General features: G+C 36.2%; 3 protein-coding genes across 4 annotated transcripts; 2 read left to right on the top strand and 1 right to left on the bottom strand.

Moving 5' to 3' along the window:
• Nucleotides 1-1,390: 1,390 nt before the first annotated feature.
• nr1h3 (nuclear receptor subfamily 1, group H, member 3) lies at nucleotides 1,391-17,970 on the bottom strand. Its single transcript, XM_051115248.1, has 11 exons — nucleotides 16,184-17,970; nucleotides 15,069-15,214; nucleotides 13,483-13,565; nucleotides 10,203-10,379; nucleotides 9,619-9,885; nucleotides 7,601-7,803; nucleotides 7,147-7,326; nucleotides 6,819-6,918; nucleotides 6,442-6,555; nucleotides 5,894-5,988; nucleotides 1,391-4,273 (listed from the first exon to the last, which is right to left on the bottom strand). The coding sequence occupies exons 3-11, from the start codon at nucleotides 13,523-13,525 to the stop codon at nucleotides 4,127-4,129; spliced, it is 1,326 nt and encodes a 441-aa protein (XP_050971205.1). The 5' UTR covers nucleotides 13,526-13,565; nucleotides 15,069-15,214; nucleotides 16,184-17,970; the 3' UTR covers nucleotides 1,391-4,126.
• Nucleotides 17,971-22,080: 4,110 nt separating this feature from the next.
• On the top strand, nucleotides 22,081-24,708 carry cln6a (CLN6 transmembrane ER protein a). 2 transcript variants are annotated; one of them, XM_051116086.1, is made up of 7 exons: nucleotides 22,081-22,399; nucleotides 22,679-22,796; nucleotides 22,885-22,983; nucleotides 23,232-23,420; nucleotides 23,506-23,561; nucleotides 23,663-23,782; nucleotides 23,953-24,708. In XM_051116086.1, the coding sequence occupies exons 1-7, from the start codon at nucleotides 22,353-22,355 to the stop codon at nucleotides 24,218-24,220; spliced, it is 897 nt and encodes a 298-aa protein (XP_050972043.1). In that variant the 5' UTR covers nucleotides 22,081-22,352; the 3' UTR covers nucleotides 24,221-24,708. The 2 variants fall into 2 exon arrangements, with proteins under 2 accessions (XP_050972043.1, XP_050972042.1); XM_051116085.1 differs by having other exon boundaries at nucleotides 22,676-22,796.
• Nucleotides 24,709-24,818: 110 nt separating this feature from the next.
• Nucleotides 24,819-26,292, top strand: calml4a (calmodulin-like 4a). Its single transcript, XM_051116087.1, has 5 exons — nucleotides 24,819-24,905; nucleotides 25,000-25,030; nucleotides 25,185-25,325; nucleotides 25,517-25,705; nucleotides 25,982-26,292. The coding sequence occupies exons 1-5, from the start codon at nucleotides 24,903-24,905 to the stop codon at nucleotides 26,077-26,079; spliced, it is 462 nt and encodes a 153-aa protein (XP_050972044.1). The 5' UTR covers nucleotides 24,819-24,902; the 3' UTR covers nucleotides 26,080-26,292.
• The last annotated feature ends 845 nt before the right edge of the window (nucleotides 26,293-27,137 follow it).

Raw genomic sequence — 27,137 nt, 5'->3', positions numbered from 1 at the left:
AAATAAGCACGCTTATTAATAAACACACACACACGTTACAGGTTGCGCTTGGTAGAAAAATAAACAACGAATGAAACGAACCGGTTCATTGAAACGAAGTGATCAAAGGAACCGATTCGGCGAAAAGAATCGGACTTTCCATCACTACTGTACAAGCTGAGCTTGAGTTCCGCATACAGCCGGAGGCTGGACTGTACCATTCAGTCATCTAGAGGGGACACGCCTTCACGTTTAGGCTTACAGTCAGACACGGTTTTCTGGCTTTTATTAGTTTAACAATGACATGTTGAAACGAGGTTAAAAGTGAAAACATTCGTTATGTGCTAAAGATTCGTTCAAATGGTAAGACAGGGGCAAACTGATGTCCAATTACCTAGGACTGGGAATTTGCATATTGCTCAGAGGGTTCCCATTCAGGCGGTTTACTTGGTACAACACATGACTATGAGATATCGCGCTCTTGCGCCGCCTGCTGAAGACACCTATATTCACACCTGAAAGGCCAATGACGCATGACGACGTGGGCGGGGCTACCTGCCCACAGCATATAAATACAGTCGCGTGCGTCATTCCCTTCGTTCTTCAGCTTTTCACTGCAGTTAGAACCTCATCACGCCACAATCACAAGAAAGGTGATAAGGAAGGCAGTAAAGGAGAAGTTTTGAACTCACGTTTAGCACAGCTAACAAATGGCTAATGAACTTTTTCCTGAGAAATGTTTGAGCATAAGATCTCACCCCTGTCCAATGGCATATGGGTGTTGTGTATGGTCACAAGCACAGACCGGAGAGTTTGGGAGCTGTCCAGTCACAAGGGGCAGTCGCCAAACACGATCCGCTCCAGTCTTCCAGTCTTATCCTTATGCGGCCCTAGCCATTGTTGGGGACGGCCATGGAGTGTTAGGACACCGTAAGGTCGGTGTAGGGTACACGATTAGATTCTTCTGGCCGCCCCAGAGTCTGAGCATTACTTCAACTGTATCGCGGCTCCCCTCACCGCTCTCTGAGGCGGTGGATGGAAGTGAGGTGATTAAGGGCCCTTGCGTGATTTTAGTTATTTATAACGCAACATCCATGTCCCATAGTCATGTGTTGCACCTCGTTTCTCTCCTTCTGGGAACAGCTGTTACATGCATTACTCAACGTTTTATTGAGTAAACAAACACAATACTGCTTCCGTCGGAAGCTCATGTTTCCTTAAATTAGGATGCTGAGAGACACTAATAGAGAGATCACTGACACCGTTGTTGTAAGCTCAGATTCAGTATTTATTTCCAGGGTCAACCCTGATCTATTAAAAAACAGCAGAATAATAAAAAGACAGAAACAATACGGAGGTTCCCTGTTTTAGGTAAATGTATTTCTGTATAAAGAATAGGCTTTGAGTCATCTAAGTTTTTCAGCATTTTTTATCAGATAAATATATACTCTCACAGAACAATAAATTTAGTCTACTTTTAATTTATACATATAAAGCAGTATACATCCAAGGACTTAAGGCGTTAAAACATAAGGTTGCATTTCTATGATGTCATCCTTTCATGACCATATTGAAGACTAATGTTAATCAGAGCAATGAGGTCCACTGAGCCGAGAGGGTACAAATAAATTAGAACTACAATCAACTTTGCATTACACTCTGCTTCATGTAATAACATTGTTAGAAAATCATTTCAGTTTGGAGAAAAACCATAGAGCAACGAGTAAACGCTCATTACGGTGATGACTACAATTTGTCTATGCCCTCATCACATCTCATATGTGCACAAACAGATGATACGCAATGACAAATCATCAGGAAGATCATTGAGGTTCAACAAAGTATGTCTTTCAGTGGGTTTTATACCAGGTTTCAGTTTGTGAACTGTATTTTCAAGCCCTTGTGAAAGATTGGAAATGACTTTAATGAGCCTGGACAAGTCAAAATGATCAAATGAGCCTTGAGGAAAACTATCTGACAGAAAGGTGGTATGAAAACATACGCATGGGCATCTGATTCAGCAAACAAAGTCTCAATAATATGCACAGTCAGGGCAAAGAATGCCACAGGAAACCAACTGTATTAGTCAATCATAGAAATGATGCTTATGTTAGTTTCTATAATTGATTCACAACAACCCATGTCTATCAAAGAAGTGGTTTTAAGATCAGTAAAACCTGAATTGTACATGGTCACACTGTATTTGCATTGTTATGGACCATAATAAGACATTACAAAGTGCTCTCATTTGCCTAGTCCCTTTTTTCAGAGCTACTGCTGTGATACCGTTCGGTTTAATATTAAAATTAGGTTGTTTCGCAAACATCGTCGACCTCTCTGGATGTAGACGGGACAGGTTTTATTCTGAGTGCATTCAGACTATCTGAAGTGAGGTACAACAAAACTGTTAAAGCAGATATTGCAAAAATCACACAAAAAGGAATCTTAAGGATTTAAATTAAATTATTTAGTACGTGTAAATAAAAGTTGACAAAACTACCCTCATTGAAGAATGGGTGTATATAGAACTAAACAATGCTATTAGCAAAAAAAAAAAAAAGAAAGAAAAACAAGTGTAGGTGAAATACAACAATGGCCCAAGTTATTTCTATGACAATTTAAACACTGATTTGATGATATGAACAGTTCATTTGAGTTCAAACAGACAACTTTCATAACAGAAATGTTCAAAAATCATGTTTTCTCATTGTGCATTCCAATTAATCTCAATCAAACTGTAGTTGGGTTATTTTGATATAAAAGTAAAAACAAACAAACAAACAAACAAACAAAAAAAACATGATAACATAAAAAACATGATTTTTGAAAAAAAAAAAAAAAAAAAAAAAACAGTTCTGTTTTTACAAATAAACTCTCCATATATTACAGTATTGTTCATTTGTGATCTTGTTTTGACCAAAAAGACACTGATCAAGACATGGGCATCAAACTGAGATTTAGTTTGTGTATATATGTTTTCAAGAATGAATTGTCAAACAACATGAGCCCTCCAAGTAGAACCGATGCGTCAAAAAAGAGAAACTACAGCATGTTAAGTTGGAGATTGCAGTAACTAAACATGACAATGTAATGGAAAAGGAATTATCATGGTTTAAGATTTCACACTTGGAGGTTATCTATCTATCTATGTTTCTCAGTAGTTGCTGTGAGTTGAGCAGCATACTGATTCAGGTTAGCGGCTCCAGTGACACTTACCGATCCCTGCCAACCATATGCTACACTGATAAGCACTTTTAACCACTCCAAAACATTGGGTTGGTGTGCAGAATACATCTGCAGTACGTTTGACCTCATAAAATCAGGCCATTTGGTTTGTCAGTTCTTCTGAATATTCCAACCAGCAGAAAACAGAATTTCCTTGTGTACGTTGTGATATGCTGGATCCGTGTAGCATGGGTTCTGAACAGCTTGAACTGGTAAAGCACTGATTGATTTTGTCCATATAAACCGAGGATTGAGTTTTAACATTAATTAGAAAGTAAATGCATGTCAGACATCATGTAATAAAATTGAGCGAATGAGAAAACTCTGTTACTCATTGCTGTGCGTGATCTAAGCATGTTAAAAAACAAATCAAATGGCCGTCTGCCATTTCCAACCAATCAGCCAGAGTGGAATCACAAACTACATTTCTGTAATGAAGAACCTTCAAGACAGCCTCTTTTGTTAATTAGAAAGTAGAAACCATTGCCAAAACCTTTTGGTACTGGAAACATTAGGTATAAACATCAACAGCAACTTAAAAAAAAAAAAAAAAAAAAAAAAAATCATGACCACGCTTTTTGTGGCTGCTCACTCTAGCAAGCAAGTCTCTGAATCCCAACCCATCCAGATACCTAAGCTCAAATGATCATGGTCAAATAACCATTACCTGTTCTGAACGGTCCCTGAGCTACTTCTGGCCATACAGTCTATCAATAGCACATTCGAAGGAAGCAGCTCACTGACCACTGGGTCCAAAATATAGAAGTCAAGGAAGAGAATGATAAAACCAGGCTTCTCGTGACAGTGGGAGACATGTCAGCCCTTAAGGACATCATGACCCTGTGTTCTGTCTGTGGAGGACCCCTGCCCACCCATGTTTCCCTGACACTGGCTCATTCGGTCTTGGAGGCGGGGTGCCGGTTCACTCGTGGACATCCCAAATTTCCGAAAGCAGAGGTGGGAGTTTCTTGTCTTGGAGGCGCAGAGCAAACACTTGCTCCGAGTGGACGCTGCTCAGTGTGCGTAGGCTAACCAGCTTCATCAGCATCCGGGGAAACATCAGATGATCCTTTGGTGGGGATTAATGAGCAGGAGACAATTAGGAATACATAGTAATAGCAAAATTGTATCAGTTATACAGTGTTGCTACTGTTAACGAAAAGTACTGAAATTATGTAGCTGAAACCTAAAATAAAATAAAATATCCAAATATCCATCTTTTTGTCTATATCTATATATCTATATATATCTATATATATATATCTATATATATCTCTATATATCTATATACATATATCTCTATATATATCTATATATATATATATATATATATATATATATATATATATATATATATATATATACACACACACACACACACATATACATATACATATACATACATATATATATTTATGTATGTATGTATGTATGTATGTATAATGAAAAACTAACTGAAATGAAATGTTTAAGCATTAAAATGACTAGAAATAAAACTCAAAAATAAATAAAAATAAAACTAAATAGAAATATAAAAAACAAATAAAAATGACAATTACACTGAAAACTGAAAATACTATAATGGTACATAAACAGTACTAAAATATAACTGATTATAGCCAATTGTTATTATATGTTATTGGTGCAAAGGTAGAATCACTAGTGCCACCAAATGGATGTAAAATGACACAACAGGCCAAAAATATACTGGTCTTGTGACAAACGACTAATACACTTCCAGTCAAAAGTTTTTGAACAGTAAGGTTTTTAATGTTTTTTTTAAAAAAGCCTCTTCAGCAAAAGCAGTAAAAAAAAATTTTTTTCTATTTAAATTAACTATTTTCTATTTGAACATATTTTAAAATATAATTTATTCCTGTGATTTCAAAGCTGAATTTTTAGCATCATTACTCCAGTCACATGATAATTCCTAAATCCTTCTAATATTCGGATCTAATATTACTGCTCAAAAATTATTATTATTATTATTATTATTATTATTATTATGTTGACAGCTCAGTATAATTTTTTCAGGTTTCTTTGATGAATAGAAAGTTCAGAAGAACAGCATTTATCTTTTGTAACATTATAAATGTCATTATCATCACTTTTCATCAATTTAAAGCATCCTTGCGAAATAAGAGTATTAATTTCTATTATTTCATTCCCAAAAAAAAAGAAAAAAAATTACACCAACTCCAAGCTTTTGAATGGTATAGTATATAATATTTCATATGCTTTTTATTTCAAATAAATGCTGATCTTTGGATCTTTCTATTCAAAGAATCCTGAAAAAAAAAAAACTCAGTTTTAAATATTAATAACAATAATAATAAATGTTTCTTGAACAGCAAATCAGCATATTAGAATGATTTCTGAAGGATTATGTAACAATAAAAATTCAGTTTTACCATCACAGGAATAAATTACATTTTAATATATATTAAAACACAAATGAGTTATTTTAAATTATAATAATATTTCATAATATTCTTACTGTTTTTTACTGTGTAAATGCAGTCTTGGTGAGCATTAGAAATTTTTTCAAAACATTAAAAAAAATCTTTTGAATGGTAGTATATGATTTTAAAATGAACAAACACTATGAAAAAAAACACTAATATTCTTTTAGCACTCGTTTTTTCTTGTTTAAGTGTTATTTTTGCCCTCTCAGGTAAATCGTACTCACATTAGGTCGTTTTATTCTGATGTAAGAGTGGAGAGCGTCCACATATGGCTGCTGTAGTCTTTCCACTAATTCGTGATCCTGCACGTTCGGTCGGTCTGACCCCCACCACGAACAAACAAGACAAGAATAGCAAAGGTGATTGACACAAATGAATAAGAATGATGCTGCACTTCATTTGTGAAGAAGTGCCTTGGGAATTACTGTAGAATGGATCATTAAAAATCTCTCAATAAACCAGCAGCACAGCAGATGCCAATCTCAAATTAGAATCAAATAAACCTAATGATATATTAAAAATGGCTTCCCCTTTCAAAACATAACATTTTATTAAACCCCTCATGGCACTCATACAAAGTGTAATCACTAGAAATCCATAATAGCAAGCTGAATATAAATACTCTTCTATAGTGGGAGGTTTCATGCTGCTTTTTTTTTTCTTCACCCCTGAAAATGGGGCGTATTTCTGAACAGGAATAGGGCCAACTAAATGCCTGATAAGACTCGCCAGAAGACAAACAACATAATACTGGTGCTTGTGTCAAACTGACCTGCTGAGAAAATGTTGATAGCGATGAGCAAAGCGTACTCTGCTTCATCCAGGTGGAGGTCATTCATGCCTTTTGAAAACTCAAAGATGGGGTTGATGAACTCAAACTGCAGCCCTGTGGACGAGCCAGAGAGGACAGAGATCATTTTAGGCCATGAACATCAAAAACAGGTCTCAAACCACACAAGATATTCATAAGGCTTGAACTAGGGGTGGACTGTATTACTAAAATAAATGTATTTTAATTTTTTTACTAATGATGAGAATACATTTCATAATATAGCTATTTTCTCAATAAGACGACATAATGTTCTTCATTATTGTAAACATCAGGCGAGTTTAAACCGAGCATGTATTTAACATAATTTCATTCAGTACCTGCTTTGGCAAAATCCTCTTTATTGTAACTGAAGTCTTTGAGGAAGGTGATGCTCTCTATCGCTGGGTTATAACGTCTGGAAGTCTCTAGCAGCATGATCTACAGGAGAAAAGAAAGTTTAGCGGGTACGTTAAACAAGCAGGCTGTGCTTGGTTTTTCATGAGAAACAACATTTGTCAACAGGTGGCATTTTTTCTAAAGCACTTTGTGTTACAAAATAACAGCAGAAACAAGTCTGCCAAACAACAGTGCTCCATCTGCGCACACAAAAACAGCTACAGGACATGACCAGAAAACAATGTGTGTTAAGGGTCGACCAAGTCTAACCTCTATAGTTGAGGTCTTCAGCAGGGCGATCTGGTCCTCTCGGGTGAGCTCCAGGAAGCCAGGCAGCTGTTTTGCAAAGTCTACAATCTCCTGCACAGACATGATGGCCAGCTCAGTGAAATGAGCAAACCGCTGCTGTCGAACCTCTCGGTTAAGTGGATCCTGACTCTGTGGCCAAGGCTGAAAAACAACAGATCTGATGTAAATGTTTAGGAACTGTTCATTGCAGATTCAGAAAGATTCAATCTACATTGCACAATGCATAATTGCATATTTGAAGGATTAAAGTGTTAGTTCACCCAAAAATAGAAATTCTGTCATTAACCTTAATGTCAGACTATTTTAATTATATCCTTACTACCTTTCTGGGCCTTGAACGTGGTAGTTGTGTTGCTGTCTATGAAATGACATGAAGGCAACTGCAGTTGAATAAAGCTCACTTAAATGCACTTACAGTGACTTTGGGCCGGTCCAGAAAAGAGCGTTTGTTGCACTGTTTCTGCATGGCCACCAGTTTTTCGATCATCTCCTGCTGTTCAGGAGCCAGAGGGGGCATCTCAGGGGCAGGACTGGGTGCTGCCACTGCAGAGGTACGTGCCGTCTCTTCTTCCTGTTTTTTCATCTTTTTCAGTCGGATCTGCTCTTCTGACAGCACACCTATAAGAGACAGTGAGATAAAGCTGTTAATATTATGATAAGCACTAATTGATTACAATGCCACATGAACATATCATAACAGATAAGATAAGAGATTTGACGGCAGCTGTATAAACCGCTTCTGACATCCATGTTTAATGAAAAAAGGCAGACATGGGTTAGTTACATTGCTGTTCCAAAGTTTGCTTTTTATCAAATGAATACTTTGATTCAGCAAGGACACATTAAATTGATTGTGACAGTAAAAGTATTTATAAAGTCACAAAATTGTCCGTTTCAAATACAGTGGCTTGCGAAAGTATTCATACCTCTTTATTTTTAGACTGCTAAAAATTACCTTTTTCCCCCACGTCAATCTACACTCCACACACCATAATGCCAAACCACAAAACAGGTTTGTAACAACTTTGCAAATTTATTAGAAATGTATATATATTTTTTATTATTTTATTGCATAAGTATTCATACCCTTTTCTGGGACACTTGAAATTGAGCTCAGGAGCACTCATATCGCTTGTAGATGTTACTACACTTCGAGTGGAGTTAACCTGCAGCAAATTCATTTGAATGAGTTTGATTGGAAAGACACACACCTCTCAGAAAAGGTGTAATAGCTGAAAATGCATATCAGAGCAAATACCAAGCCCTGAGGTCTAAAGAGCTGCCTGTAGAGCTCAGAAACAGGATTGTGTCAAGGGACAGATCTGGGGAAGAATTCAGAAAAAAAAATCTGCTGCATTAAAGATACACAGAAGCATGCAGCCTCCATTGTCCATAATAGAAGAAGCTTGGAACAACAAGGACTTTCTAGAGTTGGCCTGCTGGCCAAACTGAGCAACTGATGGAGAAGGGGTTTAGTTAGATTGGTGACCAAGAAGCTGATAGTCAGTCTAGTTGAGCTCCATGATCATATATGCAGATGGGATATACTTATGCAAAGTACTTTTTTCCAGTGTTTTATTTTTAATAAATTTGCAAAGTTGTTAAAAACCTGTTTTTGCTTTGTCATGGTGTATGGAGTGTAGACTGATGTGGATAAAAATAATTTAAAGCAGTTTAACATAAGGCTGCAACATAACAAAATGTGAAAAAAATTGAAGGGGTATGAATATTTTCGCAAGGCACTGTAAATGATGTTCGTCTGAACTTTCCATTCATGAAACAATCCTGAAAAAAGTATAATGGTTTTCAAGATTATCAATAATTAGAAATGTTTCTAATTCAGCAAATCAGCATATCAGAATGATTTCTCAGATATTACATATAACTACAATAAAGGTTGCTGAAAATTCAGCTTTGCCATCACAGGAACAAACTACATTTATAAATGTATTAAATAGAAAACAGTTATTTTTAATTTGTAATATTTGTGACCCTGGACCACAAAACCAGTCTTAAGTAGCATGGGTATATTTGTAGCAATAGCCACAATATATTGTATGTGTCAAAAGTATAACTGGAAATCATTAGGATATTAAGTAAAGATCATGCTCCATGAAAATATTTTGTAAATTTCCTACTGTAAATATATCAAAACTAAATTTTTGATAAGTAATATGCATTGCTAACAACTTTTTTAGTATTTTGTCAGCATTTTGATTTTTTGCACCCTCAGATTATAGACTTTCAAATAGCTGTATCTCAGCCAAATATTGTCCTATCCTAACAAACCATACATCAATGGATAGCTCATTTATTAGCTTTCAAATAATGTATAAATCTCAATTTTAAAAAATTGACGCTTATGACTGGTTTTGTGGTCCAAGGTCACATTTCACAATATCACTGCTTATTGTGTTGTATAGTGTTACTCACATTGCTCTAGCATGCCCGCCTCCCTGCACTTGCGCAGACGGCACTGCTGACACTTGCGGCGCATGTACATGTCCATCTCGCAGCGGCCCGAATTCTTGCAGGTGTATTGAGCTCCTTTGATGACACTGCGTCTGAAGAAACCTTTACAGCCCTCACAGCTCAGCACGTTGTAATGAAAGCCAGATGCTTTGTCTCCACATACGCTACACACCTCATTCCCCAACATCTTGGGAGCAGGGCCTTTCTTTCTCTTTACTGGCTGACCCTCTGCACAAACATAGCCAGCACAGAAACACTTACGGTCTTTGCAAATCCAAAGCCTCATTCACAAATCAATCATAAAATAATACCACACAACTCATGAATGAGTGCATTGGTGTTTACTTAACCAGTTGAGCCAGTTCATCCACAGATAATCACAAACTGACAAGCATGTTTATACATGAGTATAAGTCAAGTGTCGCACATTATGTAATAGGTAAAGTTCAACTGAACATTATCTGAATCCTTTCACACTATAAGCAACGTGAAGTATCCTATCTGTGAAATTAGTTCAGAAGTATCCTCCGGTGATTCAGTCTCACCTGGTGCGGGTGTGTCCTCTGTGGGGTACATCTTGATGTCACCGTGCTCCATGAGCAGCGTGTCGTTCAGCTCATTGTGTGAGGTGCCGTATGAGGCCGTCTGACTGAGAGTCTCCTGTTTCACTTCTGCTGTCGCTGCTGAAGGGCCCTCTTCACTGCCACAGCACAGAGAGTCCCCTGTACACACACAACACAACCAGCTAGTCAATTAATAGGAACGATTAGATTTTTTCAGAGATATTTCTCGTAAATATTTCATATTAAAATTGATTTGAATGAATGACTCAATGACTTACTCTTAAATACTTCACTTAGTTAATTACTGGATGAATGAGCACTTTTAAACTAATCTCTTGAAAGAATAATTAAACAACAAATAAATTAAGTCACTAAATAGGGCGCCACAGATTGGCGAAACGATGTAATCGCCACAAATATTATTTGACGAGCCAATTACTTTCAAAAGGGTGATTTGCTACAATAGGCATCAATGTTTATATGTGAACTATAAACTTTTATCCTGGTATTTCTGTGATAATATAAATGATTGTAAGATAGGAATAATACTGTATGTTTAAAAAGACTAGGTTTAATACCTAAACATGATAACTGCTGTCTCTGTGTCAGATTTTAATGTTCCGGTATAATTGTTTTCAAAGGTTTAACGGACACAGATGAATCACTGACATTTAGAAATGAGATCGCGTGGGTGTTTGAATTGAGATCACGATCTTTTCACGATTAATCGTGCAGCTCTACAACCAACAAACAACAAAATGCATAAAATATAACACAAATGTCCCACAGTTTTATGTATCAATTGGTTATTTACAAACATCAAAACACCCTAAAAATGGTTTATATGTATTTAACCACACCTCTATGCATATACATTTATTTTCTTGACTTTATGCAAAAATGCATTTTTCATGTTACTACTAGAACGGTGTACAGTATGCTTTAGTCCATTGGCTGATTTGAACTGAGACTGATTTTAACTACACCCCTAAATAAAATGATCAGGATATAATCCTCGTCTCTCATAGATACAAGGTGTGAGTAGATCACCATCATTTTAAGGTAAATGTGTTCAAAAGTCTAAAAAAAAAAAATCTGCGTGTAACTTTAAGGAACGTCACTACCGAACATCTTATTTTCTGCAGTCAATGACACTTTTAGGGAAATCATTCCATAACATTTAGTTTTTACAGTGTACAGTGTACCACTGTTCAGAATTGTGCTAGGTAACCATGTACTGATTAACATCTTTGAACTAGGTTAAAAAAAAAAAACATCTAAAACTGTCACTACCGAAACATTTAGTGGCGTTTCGGTAGTGACATCTTACCAAAACAGTCACAACTGAAATGTCAACACTGTTTCATTGCTGACAAACAGGAACACATAATCCTTTATTTGGGGGAAACAATATTTTAGTATAGTTATGCATTTAGTATATTTATATTTATTTAGTATAGTTATATTTTTAGTAGTGTTTTAGTATGCAAGATAAAATTCTGTAACGTGATGTTTTTGCTATCAAAGCATCACTGTCACTACCAAAACATGTGTTGTCATGACTCGAAACATGGGATGTTTTATCAAAAATAAAGCATACTAAATTATCAACTAAGATGATATGATAGTTTTTGGTTCAATGTACAGGGTGGGCCATTTATATGGATACACCTTAATAAAATGGGAATGGTTGGTGATATTAACGTCCTGTTTGTGGCACATTATAAGTGGTCAGAAACTTGTAAATAACTCACGAAAGAATAAAGTTACATTAAAACACAGCACACAAGCACACCATTGTTTTTCTTGTGAAATTTCCAATAGGTTTGATGTGTGATGTATCCATATAAATGGCCCACCCTGTATATTCAAACTAATGAATCCTTAACTTTCAAATCAGTATGATCAACTTTTTGCCTTTCACAAAGAAAAAAATGATTAAAAATACAACAAATCTCACAAATTACACTTCAAATATTGCTAAAAATGTAACTTCTTGATTAATCTCTGAAAAAAATTAATATACACTGCCCTCCAAAAGTTTGGAAACGCCCTAGAAAAGTGGGGTTTTGGACAATATTGGCATGAATCCTTTTTTATTTGTGATAATTTTGCACTGATAAGGGACAACACAAACTACGAAAACATATTTTATTACATAAACAGTTTATACATACAAACTTAAATTTTCGATTCATCAAAATATCCACCATTAGCAGCTATTACAGCTCAGCATAATCTGGGCCTAAATTCATTGTATTCTAAACTAAGATCTTAAGGTGTGCTGACCCAAAAATCTTTTAAAAACCTGGGCCAAGTTTAAACCAGTAACCAGGCATCACAGCTGGCAAAGGGGCATGTCTGACTTTGACATGTATATATTGCCATTATCATGTAATCAAAATGAAAATTATTATTGCTGGTCTTCAATGATAATGTCAAGTTACTTTAATGTATTTGCACCAAAAAATGATAAGGATTTATGCTGATATCGTCCAAAACGACACTTTGCCAGGGGTGTTTCCAAACTTTTGGAGGGCAGTGTAATAGCAAAAATTAATATATTTACAATTTAGATGCAAGCAAAATCTTAATAGGTCAATATAACCCTTCTAATTAAATTATATATTACTGTGTTTCAGTAGTGACGAATTCAGGGAGAGGACAAATATTCCCAAACTTTCTGAAAATACAATATAAGAATTAACTGCACAATTAATAGTAATGTGTACCTCGGATATTATACAATTTGCATACACAAATATTTTTTGGAAAAATACTTTTTTTTTTTCCAAGACGTCTCCAACTCTGACTTTGGACCAATTCCATAGAATGGCCCTATACCAAAACATACCTTTACAGAAATGGTAGCTATATTAATCATGCTAAAAGACAAATCACACACACACAAAAAAATCTTATTTTAGTTTCCACAGAATAAAGAAAGTCAATACTAACAAAATGTCTAACAGGTTTAATATTTTGTTTCATACATTAAATTTCATACATTATCTCACAAACCCTTTTCTGCCTGAATATTGCATTTACTTTTAAATAACTGGTGATCCGAGTGGTTATATAAAGTTAGTTCCTTTCATGAAATATGTTGTAAAAGTAAAGCTTGTGTTGTTTGTCTTTGACATTCATATATTTACAGGTGTGACTAAAGTGGTAAAACATGTTCTGGCAACTTCTGATTTTTTTTCCACCCTCTGTATGAGAACATTTTCACATTCTAGTAAAAGAAAAATGAGAGTCTTACCATGACCAACATCAGTGATATCAGTCGCAGAAAGGGTGGACATCTTCCACACAGCCACTTGTCATAACGAACCAAGACTGCACCTGCAGAGCACAATAAAAGCCAAATCTGAAGTCTTAAAAGACTGCCTGACTCTCTTTATAATGTTAAGATACCAAAACTGACACTAAAACCTTTGAATACCAAATTTAATGATTGATCAAAACTACCTACAAAGTAAAACAGCAAGCAGCAGAGCGTATTCAACAAGCAACGACACACCTGATGCATACAAAGTCAGCACACGTTATATGGGGAGCAGTGGTCTGCCACTCTCACTGCCTGAATGCACGCAACTGCCAGTACAGTTCCTTAAGTAGTCACACTTCTGTATGCAAAAAGCACAAAAACTACACAGTCACCCTTTCACATCATGGGAATTTTTTAAGCTAAACTGTGCGCAGCAAAAAAAAAAAAAAAAAAAAAAAAAAACAGTTGAGAAATATTCATCAAATGAATGTGAATGAATATTTTTGCCAACTAAGCATGCTGTATGCACTACCTACTTGAGAATAGGAATTGAAAGTAAAAAAAAAATGGTCAAAACTGGTCACTCATGGGCGTTGCTTTGAGAGTTTTAGGAAACTGTTCTAACAGAGAGGGACATCTGATTTGAGGAAGGATACTTTGGATAAAGGTTCAAACACATTAACCACAGCATCACAAAAGTCCATGGGCAAAATGAATTTGTTAATGTTATGTAATTTTTCTAATGTACTTCCAACGGTGGATAAATTTCACATTAAAGTTTTTTGAACTTTGACATGTTCTGCTCTGACCAAACAGCAAGTTACTTAGGTCTGCCAGTGACCTCTGTGTGGGCCGTCCACAAATACAGATCCTGCCTACTTCTCCTGGGAAATTTTGCCACGCAAGGGTAAATGTGACCACGCCTTATAAATACAGCAAAATATGCTGATTCTGTTCTATAATATGAACTTTTCAGCTATTAGCAAAAAACCATGACTCACAAAAATTAAATATTACTTTTAAACAAATTCTAATTTTAACTTTTTTTAATAACAGTGTCCTTAACTGACAGGCCAAATGTATCTCCTCCTTAAAAAAATATTATACTGGTGAAGATATCAAGAGATTCATTACTTATTTTAAAATACACAGTTAACTGCATTTCTGAACAAATACACACAAATTTTCATAAAATACCTCAGTATTTAATTCAAACAGAATACCTAATTTCAGTTTTAGCCCGTTTATTTAGTTCAGTTTTCAGTACATTTTACATTTTCTTTCCTTTTTTAAACAGTAGTACAAATAGTGTAGATTTATAACATAAAAATTTTTTGTGCATACAATAAAAACACCTATACAATAGGGGTGTCCAAATCTCCAACCCTTATTAAACACACCTGAACCAGCTAATCATGGTCTTCAGACTTACTAGAAACTTCCAGGCAAGTGTTTTGGAGCTGGCTGCAGGGGATTGGCCCTCTAGGAACAAGACTGGACAGACTCCTGATAGAGAGTGTGTGCATATGGGAGCTGAAGCAGCATAATACATTATTGTGAGTGAGGGCTCCACTTACCCCTAAGCGTGACGATTTGTTATTGTCTGTCCATGTTGTTCTCTGTGTCACTAGCAGCACATCATGTTTATCCTCTCCGAGAGTCTGGATGCCATCGGAAGAAACGTCTCTCCTGTAATAGACTCTTCTGTGTCGCAGCTTTCTCACTGACAGCAAAACAAAGAGAGGAAAAACAAGAGTCTGACTTCTGTTTGGAGGTTATACAGTTCCAGTGCTGAGGTGTTCTGAAGACCTTTATAAAAACAAGAAAGCAAGTGAGAAAACAAGCAACTGGAAAGAATGACAAAAGAGAATGTGGGTGAGTAAGTAAGAGAGGGAAAAAGGAGGGAGAAAAAAAAAAAAAGAGAGCAAGAGGGCACATGAGAGGTTACTAGCGGTCGTTCACATGGCTGTGAAATCCCCACAGAGGCCTGAGCTCAAGCCTTTCCCTCTTGTAAGTGTGTCTCCCAGAGCACATCTTTTACACATCTTGGAATTTAAGAAGATACACTGAACAGGTGTACAAAAAAATGTGGAAAACACTTTGTACAATAATTGAAGGAGAAATATTCACCACTCAAATTATGACATTCTGCAAACCCAGGACTTTATTTATGCATTTACTGATTTAAAAATAGGCACTAATGAGAGTCCTGCCACTAGACATCATAAAATATTTGTGCTTTAACACTGTAACAGCCTTAACATGCCACATCCCACTGTTACAGCTTTGCCTGAAACAGATCAAAGTCCAGGTTATGTCACCAGCCATATAAAACTTAGGAAATAAAACAAATAAATTTTAAACTGCAATTACAAATTAATTAAAGGACAGAAACTCTTAGCAGCCCCAGATAATAAACAACAACAACAACAACAACAAAAACAACCATTTCTAATATACAAACTGGAAAGTAAAATACACTAAGATTCTAAAGAAAACCAACGACCATGGTTTAGTTGTAAAAAGGAAAAAGAATCCTGTCTCAATTCCCTTTTATTCAAGGGTGGAATAAACTGTATAGATCTTATGTGAATTAAACACTCCTTAAATTCACACTGAACATAACCTGAAGTAAACCAATGGTAGTCTTCTTTCAGTGTCCAATGTTCTGCACTTATCAGTGGGTAGTTACCTTTGTCCTGTAAACCAGCGTGCTCTACATCTGCCAGATCAAGAGTCAGCTCATCTGCTGGCAGATATGATAGCTGGACAGTCACAATGAACAAATGAAACAAGAATAACAGGTCATTATTCAGGCTACTTAGCTTCAAAAGAAATATTTCATTTGCAATGCGTTTATCGTAAATCGCCTCCTGAAAGTTTCAAACTCAGAAATTGGTTAAAGTTAACATTCAGCTTGTTTTAGGAAGTGGTATTTTCCAATTCTGTACAAGCTTCCTCTAAATTTGTCATGAGAATTAAGAGGAAGAAATCCTTACTATACATAGGATGCAGATTCATAATGCAAGGCGGCAACGTACGATTTAGTCTAAAAGTACTGTTGGCTTACATCCTCAACAAGGAACTACTTTTGCTGTTCACAGATGCAAAAAAACCAATGCAACATATAGAGTTGATGCGTAGGCTGGTTTCCACCCTATGTCTAACACCAAACTAAAAATTATAACACAAACGGCCACAAAATTCACCCACCGTTTCATGCACGGTATAAAATGGTGGGTGAGAGGTAAATCATGCATGAACTATATATGAAAAGGGTGTCACACTGGTGGTATTGTCCTGAAGGCATGACTATAAACAAACAACTTGTGAGACACAAATAACAGAGCTAAAAACTGCTCTTTCACAAACACATGACAATGACTGCACACAAACCCCTACATTGGAATATTCCTCACAAGTCTTGAATAAATAACATTTCAACATAGTTGAAAAATGCTTCAAATTTCAGCACTCAGTGCTGATAAATGTGCTTTTTACAGTGTGACATGTAAGTTGTATGTAATCATAGATGTGCTGATATTAAAGTTGCGATGAAACAGAAGTATCAGCAGATTTTTTCTTCTGTATTCTGATGTACATCTGAGTGTAACGCACTATTGAAAAAAAATGTAGGGCGGGGAACTGGCTCTATCCAACGGGTGCTGACTGGATTTTGAGACACAACCGTCGCACTCAAAAATAAGAGTATGAGATGTCTGCAGAACAAAAGTGGGCGTTTCTACATTTGTGGGTGTGTGTGTTAATAAATCATGCAATGAAAATTAAACACAATTTAACATAACTGTGTTTAAGCAAATCGAGAGGCTGCTCACTGCAGAGCCAATGGATGGAGCTTGACATCCAGCTCCCTGCTGGACTTAATAGGTGTTACTAGATGGCCCAACCACACCCTAACCATCTCTGAGTATAAGGCCACCCATTAGGTACAGGTGGAGGGCAGCGCTGCCAAGTCTGCTGTTTTCCCGCAGAACTTGGCTACTTTAACACTGTTGCTGCGGGTTGTTTTTCATGTCCGCACGTTGAAGCAACCCCAATATTGTGATATTTATCCAAATATCCAACCAAACATGTATTTTACCCTGTGGAACACGACTTTTAACAGGGGAAACATAATTGAGCTAGTTTTGAGTATCAACTGCGATGTCATTTAGATGTCATTTGGCTCTGCAATGAGCACTACTGGTCTGGTAACCAATGTTGCCAAGTCTGAGGTTTTCCCATGGAATTGGGCTACTTTAACACTGTTGTCACAGGTTGTTTTTCATGTCCACAGGTTTAAGCGACCCCAATATCGTGATATTTGTCCCCTGGAATGCGAATGTTACCAGGGGAACCCCGCCAAAAACGCATATTTTACACACCAAAATTTTTAACGAGGACCCCCATCGAAACTAGTTTTCCCTAGCTTTGAGTAGCAATTGGCCCTTCGCAAACAGCTTGACTGACAGGCGATCTGACCAATCATAATGCCAAATTCACCATTCTGTATGAGCTTTTGATGGACAGTTGCTCTCTGACCTGGAATCACAGACGGTGACGTCAGTGTCGCGCATATTGCGGTGTGCAATAGGTCGTGCTTTGTTAATAGAAACTATCAGAACTGTTGCACACTGTACATGAATAAAACTTTTATCGATGTTATTGATTAACGTTACTTTAGCAACACGAACTTACTTCAAGCTGCCCTGAGGGACAAGCTGAGGTGGAAGATGATGCCGCTCCGTGTCTCTCCTGGGAGCTCATCTTTAGAAACTAAGAGACGACCGTAGGTGAAATACTAATAACATTAATACTTAATATAAACAAAGCACGAGGCATTGCACACCGCAATATGCGCGCCACTGACGTCACCGTCTGTGATTCCAGGTCAGAGAGCAACTGTCCATCAAAAGCTCATTAGCTAATCAGAGTAGATCGCTGTTAAGCCCGCCCCCACGAGAGGTTTGTGCCAAAACAGCAAACGAAAATTTGCGAAGCGTAAGCGAAAGCTGTGGCAACGCATTCAGAATCCATGATTCGCGAAAACGATTCTTTGAAAATCATTAACAAAGAATGAAGCATATTTGAAGAGCATGTTAAATTCGTGCGACTGAGTTCATTTTTTCATTTTCATTGTGTTTTTCTTCTTTTGCAGTGGCATATTTTTGATCGTTTCTTGGAAAGTTACGTTCAGTTTTACAAAGTTACGTTCATTCTTATTGGCACAAAAATAATCCCATAAGGCAGGAGCTAAGTTACACAACTACGTTTCGATTCTCAAGTGAAAACAGATCTATTAAAAACAGTGACACTGTTGTCATCCCAATAACTATGAGCACATTTGTTACATCACTCGATCTGTCACATTAAAGGACCGCAGCAGTTGTATAAACAGCTCACTATAACTCTGTAACTACTGTATCACACGCACTTCTGTGAAGGATTCTGAGTAAATTAGCCGGCTTTAGTCTGCACTTCAGCCCAAATACTGTAACTCTAAAGATTAACCTCTAATAAACTCAGGACATGATCAGCAAGGCTGATTACGACTCATAAAACTGTACTGAAAAGCAGTGTTAGTGGTGATCAGTTAGCCAAAACACCCTGTTAGCCTGTGTTCCTTAAAACAGTGGTGTAACACAGTAAACAAAAAAACAACCCCTGCAACTACCATCTAAACACCGAGAGATTAAATCTGACAACTTTACTTTAAGTGAGTCAAACAACTTCCGTTTGATCCGGGGTGTTTACAAGCTTTATATTAAGCACCTAGCACTGACAGACATGTCTCCCATCATGACAGCTACGTGAGCTAACATATATACCTTACTAAACAGACCCCGGCGTCGCGTAAACACTCGTGCAACTCCGTACTGAGATGACGTAATCAAATGGCGGACAAATGAAAATAACGTTCATTTTCTAATGATACCTCGCTTTGCTGAAGATGACAAGATCTTTAATCCAGCACGGTGAACTTTACACTGGCGATGTGAAGAGAGAAACGCCTAGGTAGGCCGTGGAGAGAGAGAGAGAGCTCTAAGATGGCTACATACAATCACAGGACTATTATTGTTTTCTGCCTTCAAAATAAAAGTCCCTTAACGACAAGTGTATCTCTTTTAACGATACGCCATAATCGCAATAAATATGTCTAATAACTAGTTTGGAATAATTAAGATTATTTTAAAGAATTAAAAATATTCAGTCAAGAAACCACATTTTAAATAAGACATGTCTAAACCGGTATCCGCTAGTTGGTGATATGTACTCGTTTGATTAAATGTGACCCTGGACCACAAAACCAGTCATAAGGGTCAATTTTTCGAAATTGAGATTTATACACAGCCTAAAAGCTGAATAAATAAGCTTTCCATTGATGTATGGTTAGTTAGGATAGGACAATATTTGGCCGAGATACATGAATTTGAATATATGAAATCTGAGGGTGCATAAAAATCAAAATATTGAGAAAATAGCCTTTAAAGTTGTCCAAATGAAGTTCTTAGCAATGCATATTACTAATTACGTTTTGATATATTTACAGTAGGAATTTTACTAAATATCTTCATGGAACATGATCTTTACTTATTTTCCTAATGTTTTTTGGCATAAAACAAAAATCTATCATTTTGACCCATACAGTGTATTTTTGGCTACTGCTACAAATATATCCCAGCGACTTAAGACTGGTTTTGTGGTCCAGGGTCACAAATGGTACTGAGAGGACAGCAGTCTAGTTAAAATAAATTACTGGGTAGCAGTCAAACAACACGGACAAATAACTTGGACATTGTTTGTATTTTGTATTTATGTAAGGGAAATTGTGTATTTTTAGATACTGTAACTTGTCAATTTACTTAATCTCATATTCACTCAATGTTTTGTACTCTGGTACTATCATTAGTGGTGGTAATAGCGTATCATTATTAGAAGTATAATTTTAGCTTCTTGACGCTGTTCAGTAAAAATATGGATAGTTTGCAAACAGATAGTCTTATGTCATGTAAAAAGGCATGTAGATAATATACAGTGTGATTATAAAAGCCCAAAGACACTTGTATGTGTACTGTCATTAGCCTGCTTTTGGAATAGAACACTGGTCTTACTACGTCTGCCGTATAAAGGTATACCTTTATTGCAGAAATAGTAAATTAGGGCGTTTTTCAAAATTTATACAAGGAGCAGAGCTGGGTAGATTACTTACAAATTGTAATTCGCTACTGATTCCCAATTACATGACAAAAATTGTAGTTAGTAACGTAATCTATTACATTACACCAGAGGTCCTCAACCCTGCTCCTGGAGATTGACCTTCCTGCAGAGTTCAGCTCAAACCCTGATCAAACACACCTGAACCAACTAATTAGGAAATGAAGGAGCACTTGATAATTACATACGGATGTGTTTGATCAGTGTTGGAACTAAACTCTGCAGGAAGATAGATCTCCAGCAACAGGGTTTGGCAGCACTGCATTATACATTTTAGGTAATATAATCAGATTACTCTTAGATTACTTTTGATTTAACTTCTCACATTGATTTAAATAGGATAATCTTGTACCATATTGACATAAAAATACAAAGAGTAAGAAAAGATATTATATTTGTTGTATAATGAATTAAATCCTAAAAAGGTTAACTTAAAATAAATAATTTAGAAATCAATCAAAATATAAAACTTGAAAAAAAAGAAAATAAATATTTTATTTGTTTACCTGCATGTGACCATAACCAGCGTTCACCAATGAACATGCAAATGTGATACTTAATTATTAAAATATTTATTTTAAACTCTATGGGGTACTTCAAGTAAATATATTAGGTGAAAGAGGATCAGATGACAAAAAAGTTGTGAATTTGTGCATTTTAATGTGTTTGAATAACAAAAGCCTTTCAGAGACATAGAAATACATGGTTAAATAACATACAAAGTGATAATTCAAATAAAAATGTATGTGTTCATCAGCAGTTGATGCAATGTTGAAACACTTGTTAAAAATGAAATGATTTTTGTAAATCAGTGGTCAAATGCTGTTATGATTATAAATAATTTATTGATACTGTGTAAAAAATGTATGCATTCATGTAGTCTGATTACGAGTATTTTAAAATGCAATTTAATCTAGTTACAAGTACTTTATTTTTGGAATCTGATTACGTAATCCAGATTACATCCCTGCTAAACAAAAACAAACAAAACAAACAGCTAAATCCAGCATAAGATGGTTGGCCGGTCTTAGCTGGTTTAAGATGGAAGTAGCTGGTTTTTGCTGGTCTCCTAGCCTAGCTAGGTTAGGCTGGTTTTAGCTGGTTGTTCCAGCCAGTCTCCCAGTCTGACCAGCTAAAGGAGGTGGCCATAACCCCTGTAAAACCAGCCTGCTGACCTGCTATGACCAGCGAAAACCAGGCAACGAGCTTAGGCTGGTTTTAGGAATTTTTATTTTATATTTTTTTTAGCAGGGATGTGATCAGTTACTACCCAGCTCTGACAAGAGGTATGTTAGAAACTGAATGGAAGGTATTATTGAAGTCCGGCAGATGGCAGTAAGAGCCCTAAATGTTGCGCTGCAGTCATAACTAAAGAAAAACTAGTGTAGATGTCACGTGATTCAAACAAACAAAAACAACGTCTTAAGAAACAGTTTGACTGTGTGTATATCAGTGAACTGAAACTGAGTTAGATATAAGTCGCAAAAAAGTCGTATATTAAGATAAAACGCATAATACATGTGAACTTTTATACTTCGGTGTAGGAGCTGGCATGTGACTGAATGAATGAATGCTTGGCTACGGAAAGATAGCAGAGTTAATCGATACAAACTCTTAAAATTACTGTAAACTGTCTACAATTAACCATGCGGAGAAGACCACAGTCTGCAGCTTTCACACCGGCATTTTTGAGGTCTGGGCATTTCGGAGAGAGAACTGTTGTGTGTTGTTATCGCCGACGTTATCTACAGCCTAATGCTACAATGTAGTGGTTCATATTTTAATGCTGCGATGTTATTATTTGATGGTGCAGTGTAAACAAGTAACAAGGTTGTCGCGTGATTTACTGTACTGTCAAAAATGATTCGTCTGGCAGCTGAAAAGCATGGCATGCTTCTTTTTAAACTAATTCTACATTTGTTTGTTTAATGCTAGAATTATAATGAACATGCTGTACTTTGTTTTAAAGAAGGGCTGGGAGTGAGAAAACAGTTTCTACAGGTGCAGCACAGTCCCAGTTTCACACGGACCTCTGGCTCTGTTTCACTGTGCAGAACTGGATATTGGACTTTGGGAGGCCAATTGCTATGGTACAAGTTGAACCAAGCTGATAATTATGCATTCGTGTAATTTTTTCTTCTTTGATGCCAATAACAATTCTTTATATTCTTAATTTAGATCATAATGCCCCTGGAGTGGTTTCCTCTGAATAAACCCAGTGTTGGAGATTATTTTCACATGGCATATAATGTCATCACACCATTCTTATTACTGAAGGTATCTTTCTTTAATGCTTAAAATATTAACAAAATGTTTTCACACACACTGGACCTTAACCTCAACTGGTAACCAGTGCTGGGAGATAAAGAGAGGTGTGACTTGGCCCCTTTAAACTCATTTAAGTTGTGCTGCTGCATTCTGAATTGTTTGTAGATGTTTAAATGCACATGAATTCAAGCCTAGAAATGACAATGGCTTGGTTAGGAAAGTGTTGTTTTGATTTAAACATGACTGTCTTTTTGTAGCTGATTGAGCGGAGTCCCACATCTCTTCCTCGCTCAGCTGTTTACGTCTGCATCATTACCTTTGTCATGGGAGCTAGCATACACCTGGTAGGAGACTCTATTAACCATCGTCTCATCCTCAGTGGATACCAGCTTCACCTTTCTGTTAGAGAAAACCCTATTATCAAAGATCTGAAGCCTGCCTCACTGGTACAGTAGTTCCATGTACACATCAACCAAATTTTTTTACATTTTTTAAAATGATAATAGTAATAAACCTTTATGTGGTTTCCAGATTGATTCATTTGAACTTCTTTATTACTATGATGAGCACTTAGGGCATTCCATGTGGTAAGTGTACCTTCCATACTCGCATCTTATCTGTAATTGTGTTATAATTTACAAGTTTACATTACAATTTATATGCCCACCTCACTCTGTTATCATTATAGGTATGTCCCTTTCTTCCTCATCCTCTTCTTGTATTTCACTGGCTGCTTTACACAAGTTAAAGATGAGAAGATGCCTTACTCAGGCTGGCTGCTACTTGGCCCCAGTGCGGTGTATTATTGGTAAGTCAATTGCAAGCATTTTATGAGATGTAGAATTTTAAGTCTCAAGCCATTTTCTTTCTGTATTTCCACATGAAACAGAATATTTAGTGAAAAAATGAGCTAACAAGACATTAGGTATTAGATATTAAAGGCTAATGTTGTCTAAACATTAATGTGGTTGATTTCAGGTATCTGATAACTGAGGGGCAGATCTTTGTCCTGTATGTCTTCACCTTTTTTGCCATGGTTGCCACTGTGATGCGCCAGAGGCGGATGGGCTTTGTGTTAGACAGCAATGGCCGTTTCCTCTTTTATAACTTCATCATTACTCTGGGATTAGTTCTGGTCTGGGTGGCATATCTGTGGAACGATAAAGTTCTACGCAAAAAGTATCCCGGTATCATCTATGTTCCAGAGCCTTGGTCCTTCTATACCTTACACATCAAAGGCAGTTAATTACTAACAGCAAATCTGAAGTACATTTCATTGACATTTCTACAGTAACAAAAATGATATATAATGCTTTGACCAAGTTTAATGGAACTTTGAGTGAAACTGATGAGATTTGCACTTGAATTCTGGTTATGGGCTACAGTTTCAGTGTTACTTAAAGGAATTGCTCACTAAAAAATGAAAATTCTGTCATCATTTCTTCACCCTCAAGTGAAGAAACTTGTATGAGTTTCTTGTTCAATGTTGGTAACCAGTAGAGAAGAAAGAAACCTAAACCCGTTTGGAGCAATTGAGTGTTAGTAAATGATCAGTTTTCATTTTTGGGTGAACTATTCCTTTAATGAGTTGGATCTATGTTTAGAACTTCGCACAATGCCATGTTCGTAATTTTAGTGTACTGAATAATAAAGTCATGTATTTATTGTGGCTTACTGTAAAAATGTTGCTTTTATGTCCTTGTTTTATCTGAATAAAGTTTGTACCCCCTGTTATGTTATGAGTCATTGAGTGTGATCATGAGCTGCACCTACTGTAGCGGATAGTATAATGTGATAGGTGGAATCCTATATCAATGTTCCTATGACAACGAGGCTATCATTTACGTCAACACCGCAGTGGACTTTAGTTCCTAAAGGTAATCCAGAGGGAGTGACTATTTCCCTGAACATCTGAGACGTGTGTAGACATGGTGAGTCTGATATATTCTTTTTCTCTTCTAAATTGTATTTTTCATTAATTCATGGTATATTTTTCAACTAAGCTGTTTTTTTATCTCTTTTCAGGCAAAATTTTTAACGCAAAATCAAATTGATGGTGAGCTGTGTTTCACAGAAGTAATGTGTTTTGCGAACCATGAATATAACAACAAACTAAATTGTTCTTTTAAAAAAAACAACATGTACAGTACATTAGCATTAAGAAAATGTGTGGCTTTGGTTTATATCGTAGTTTGCTTGTTCTCATGCAGAGTTCAAAGAATGTTTCTCGCTTTACGACAAGAAGCGAAAGGGGAAGATTGAAGCCAAAGACCTCATTACAGTCATGCGATGTCTGGGTACAAGTCCCACATATAATGAAGTGGACAGACATCTGCAAATCCACAAAATAGGTAACAAACACATTACATTGAATTGTGGATATGTCTTTCATATCTGCTCTTCCATAGCTTCCTTGTATCGCCCGTGGCTAACAATTGGACTAGTGGTCATAGACATAATCTGAAGTAAATTGTTTAGTAGTTAATCTTGATTTTGAATTCTTTGCTTACTTCTTACATCTTTTCCTGTATCCTCACCACAGAAAAGACAGGGGAGTTGGATTTTTCTACATTTCTAACCATGATGCATAGACAGATGCAGCAGGAAGATCCTAAGGCTGAAATTCTGGAGGCTATGCGCATGACGGACAAACACAAGAAGGGCTACATTCTGGCCTCAGAGCTACGAGCCAAACTCACAGGCTTGGGAGAAAAGCTCACTGATAAAGAAGGTATACATTTTCTTTATTTAGCTATTTACGTTGATGTATTCATCAGAGCTAATCAAATGAATTTGGCAAAAGTAGTGTTGTTGTTTTGTTTTTTACAGTACTGATATGTACATTTATGAATCCTGTTCATGTTTTGGAAATAATTTTGATCTCTTGTTTTTTTTTTTTTTTAATTAAAATTATTAAAACTACTGGCCCAGTCAGATCCCAGTATATCAGCACGTAAAGTATAAAATGTGTTATTTAACTGTTATTTTTTTGTGAATTATTTTTCAGTGGATGAGCTTTTTAGAGAGGCTAATGTTGGGCGTGATGGACATGTTTATTATGAGGAGTTCACCAGAATGGTCACGCTTCCTACAATTGACTACTGATAAAGAAGAGTGGGTTGGACCCTTACACTGAATCATGCAATTATTTACTAGCAGGAATGAGATATATTTTTGTTCTGTATATACACTGTATATAAAATAGCAGTTGATTAAATGCTACAATAAAGAGCTCATATTTGGATATACAACTTGATTCAAGTATTCACCACTAGATGGCAATCACGTAATCTGAATAAATGAAGCATGGTTGATGAACACTTTTTCTGTCATGATATTCAGAATATTATTTCACAGCAGGGTCAGAGTGGGACTCATTTTCAGCCCTGGAGTTTCATGCCTTAGACCGGCCCACTTTAGTTCACGACTGACTATATTAAAATATTTAAATAAAACCTCAGTATACAAGTCTGCATTAATGCACTGTTCTATACAGCCTTGTAATTCATTGTATTTTTCTAGACTAGACTAAGCTTTCTTTTTTTTTAAAATTCCGGCCCTTTCAGTGTCACTTTTGCACTTTCTATAATCCATTTTTTATCTCTTATTTTTTGCTCTCATATCTCCAACAACTGGCATTTTTTGAGCAAGGTGTCACTAACTCAGGGGAGTCAAAAGATGCACTGTAAAAAATTAACGTGAATTTAATGGTAAAAGACTGTAAAAAATGCTACAGTAAAAACCTGTTAAACAGTTAACCGTAAGTTCCCTGTACAGTGAAAAACTGTATTGGAAGTTACATGTAATTTTACAGTAGTTATACTGGTTTTGGAAGTAAAAAAGGATGTATAATTTACAGTGAATAACATTAAATTGACATTCCCAGAATTTCCTGCTTTACATTTCAAATGTGATGTTTTTTTGTTTTTTTTTTGTTAAAATAACTGTTTCTTCTTAGCTTTTTCTTATCAGTTTTGTACATTAGGGTTGTGTGTTACACCTAATGTTGTTAAATTAATGTTTATTGCATTATTTCACTTTTATGTGTGTTACCATGATGGTGTTTAGTGTTTGTATAAATGACACTGTGCACCTTCTATATATGTTGGTATTTAAAAGCTGCTTGTGATGGTCTTTGGTTCATCATGTGACTTTCTCACCAC

The sequence above is a fragment of the Labeo rohita genome, chromosome 7, assembly GCF_022985175.1.
Source record: "Labeo rohita strain BAU-BD-2019 chromosome 7, IGBB_LRoh.1.0, whole genome shotgun sequence".
Taxonomy (NCBI): Eukaryota; Metazoa; Chordata; class Actinopteri; order Cypriniformes; family Cyprinidae; genus Labeo; species Labeo rohita.
The sequence above is the reverse complement of the archived record's forward strand: the minus strand, read 5'-3'. Positions and strand labels throughout refer to the sequence as shown.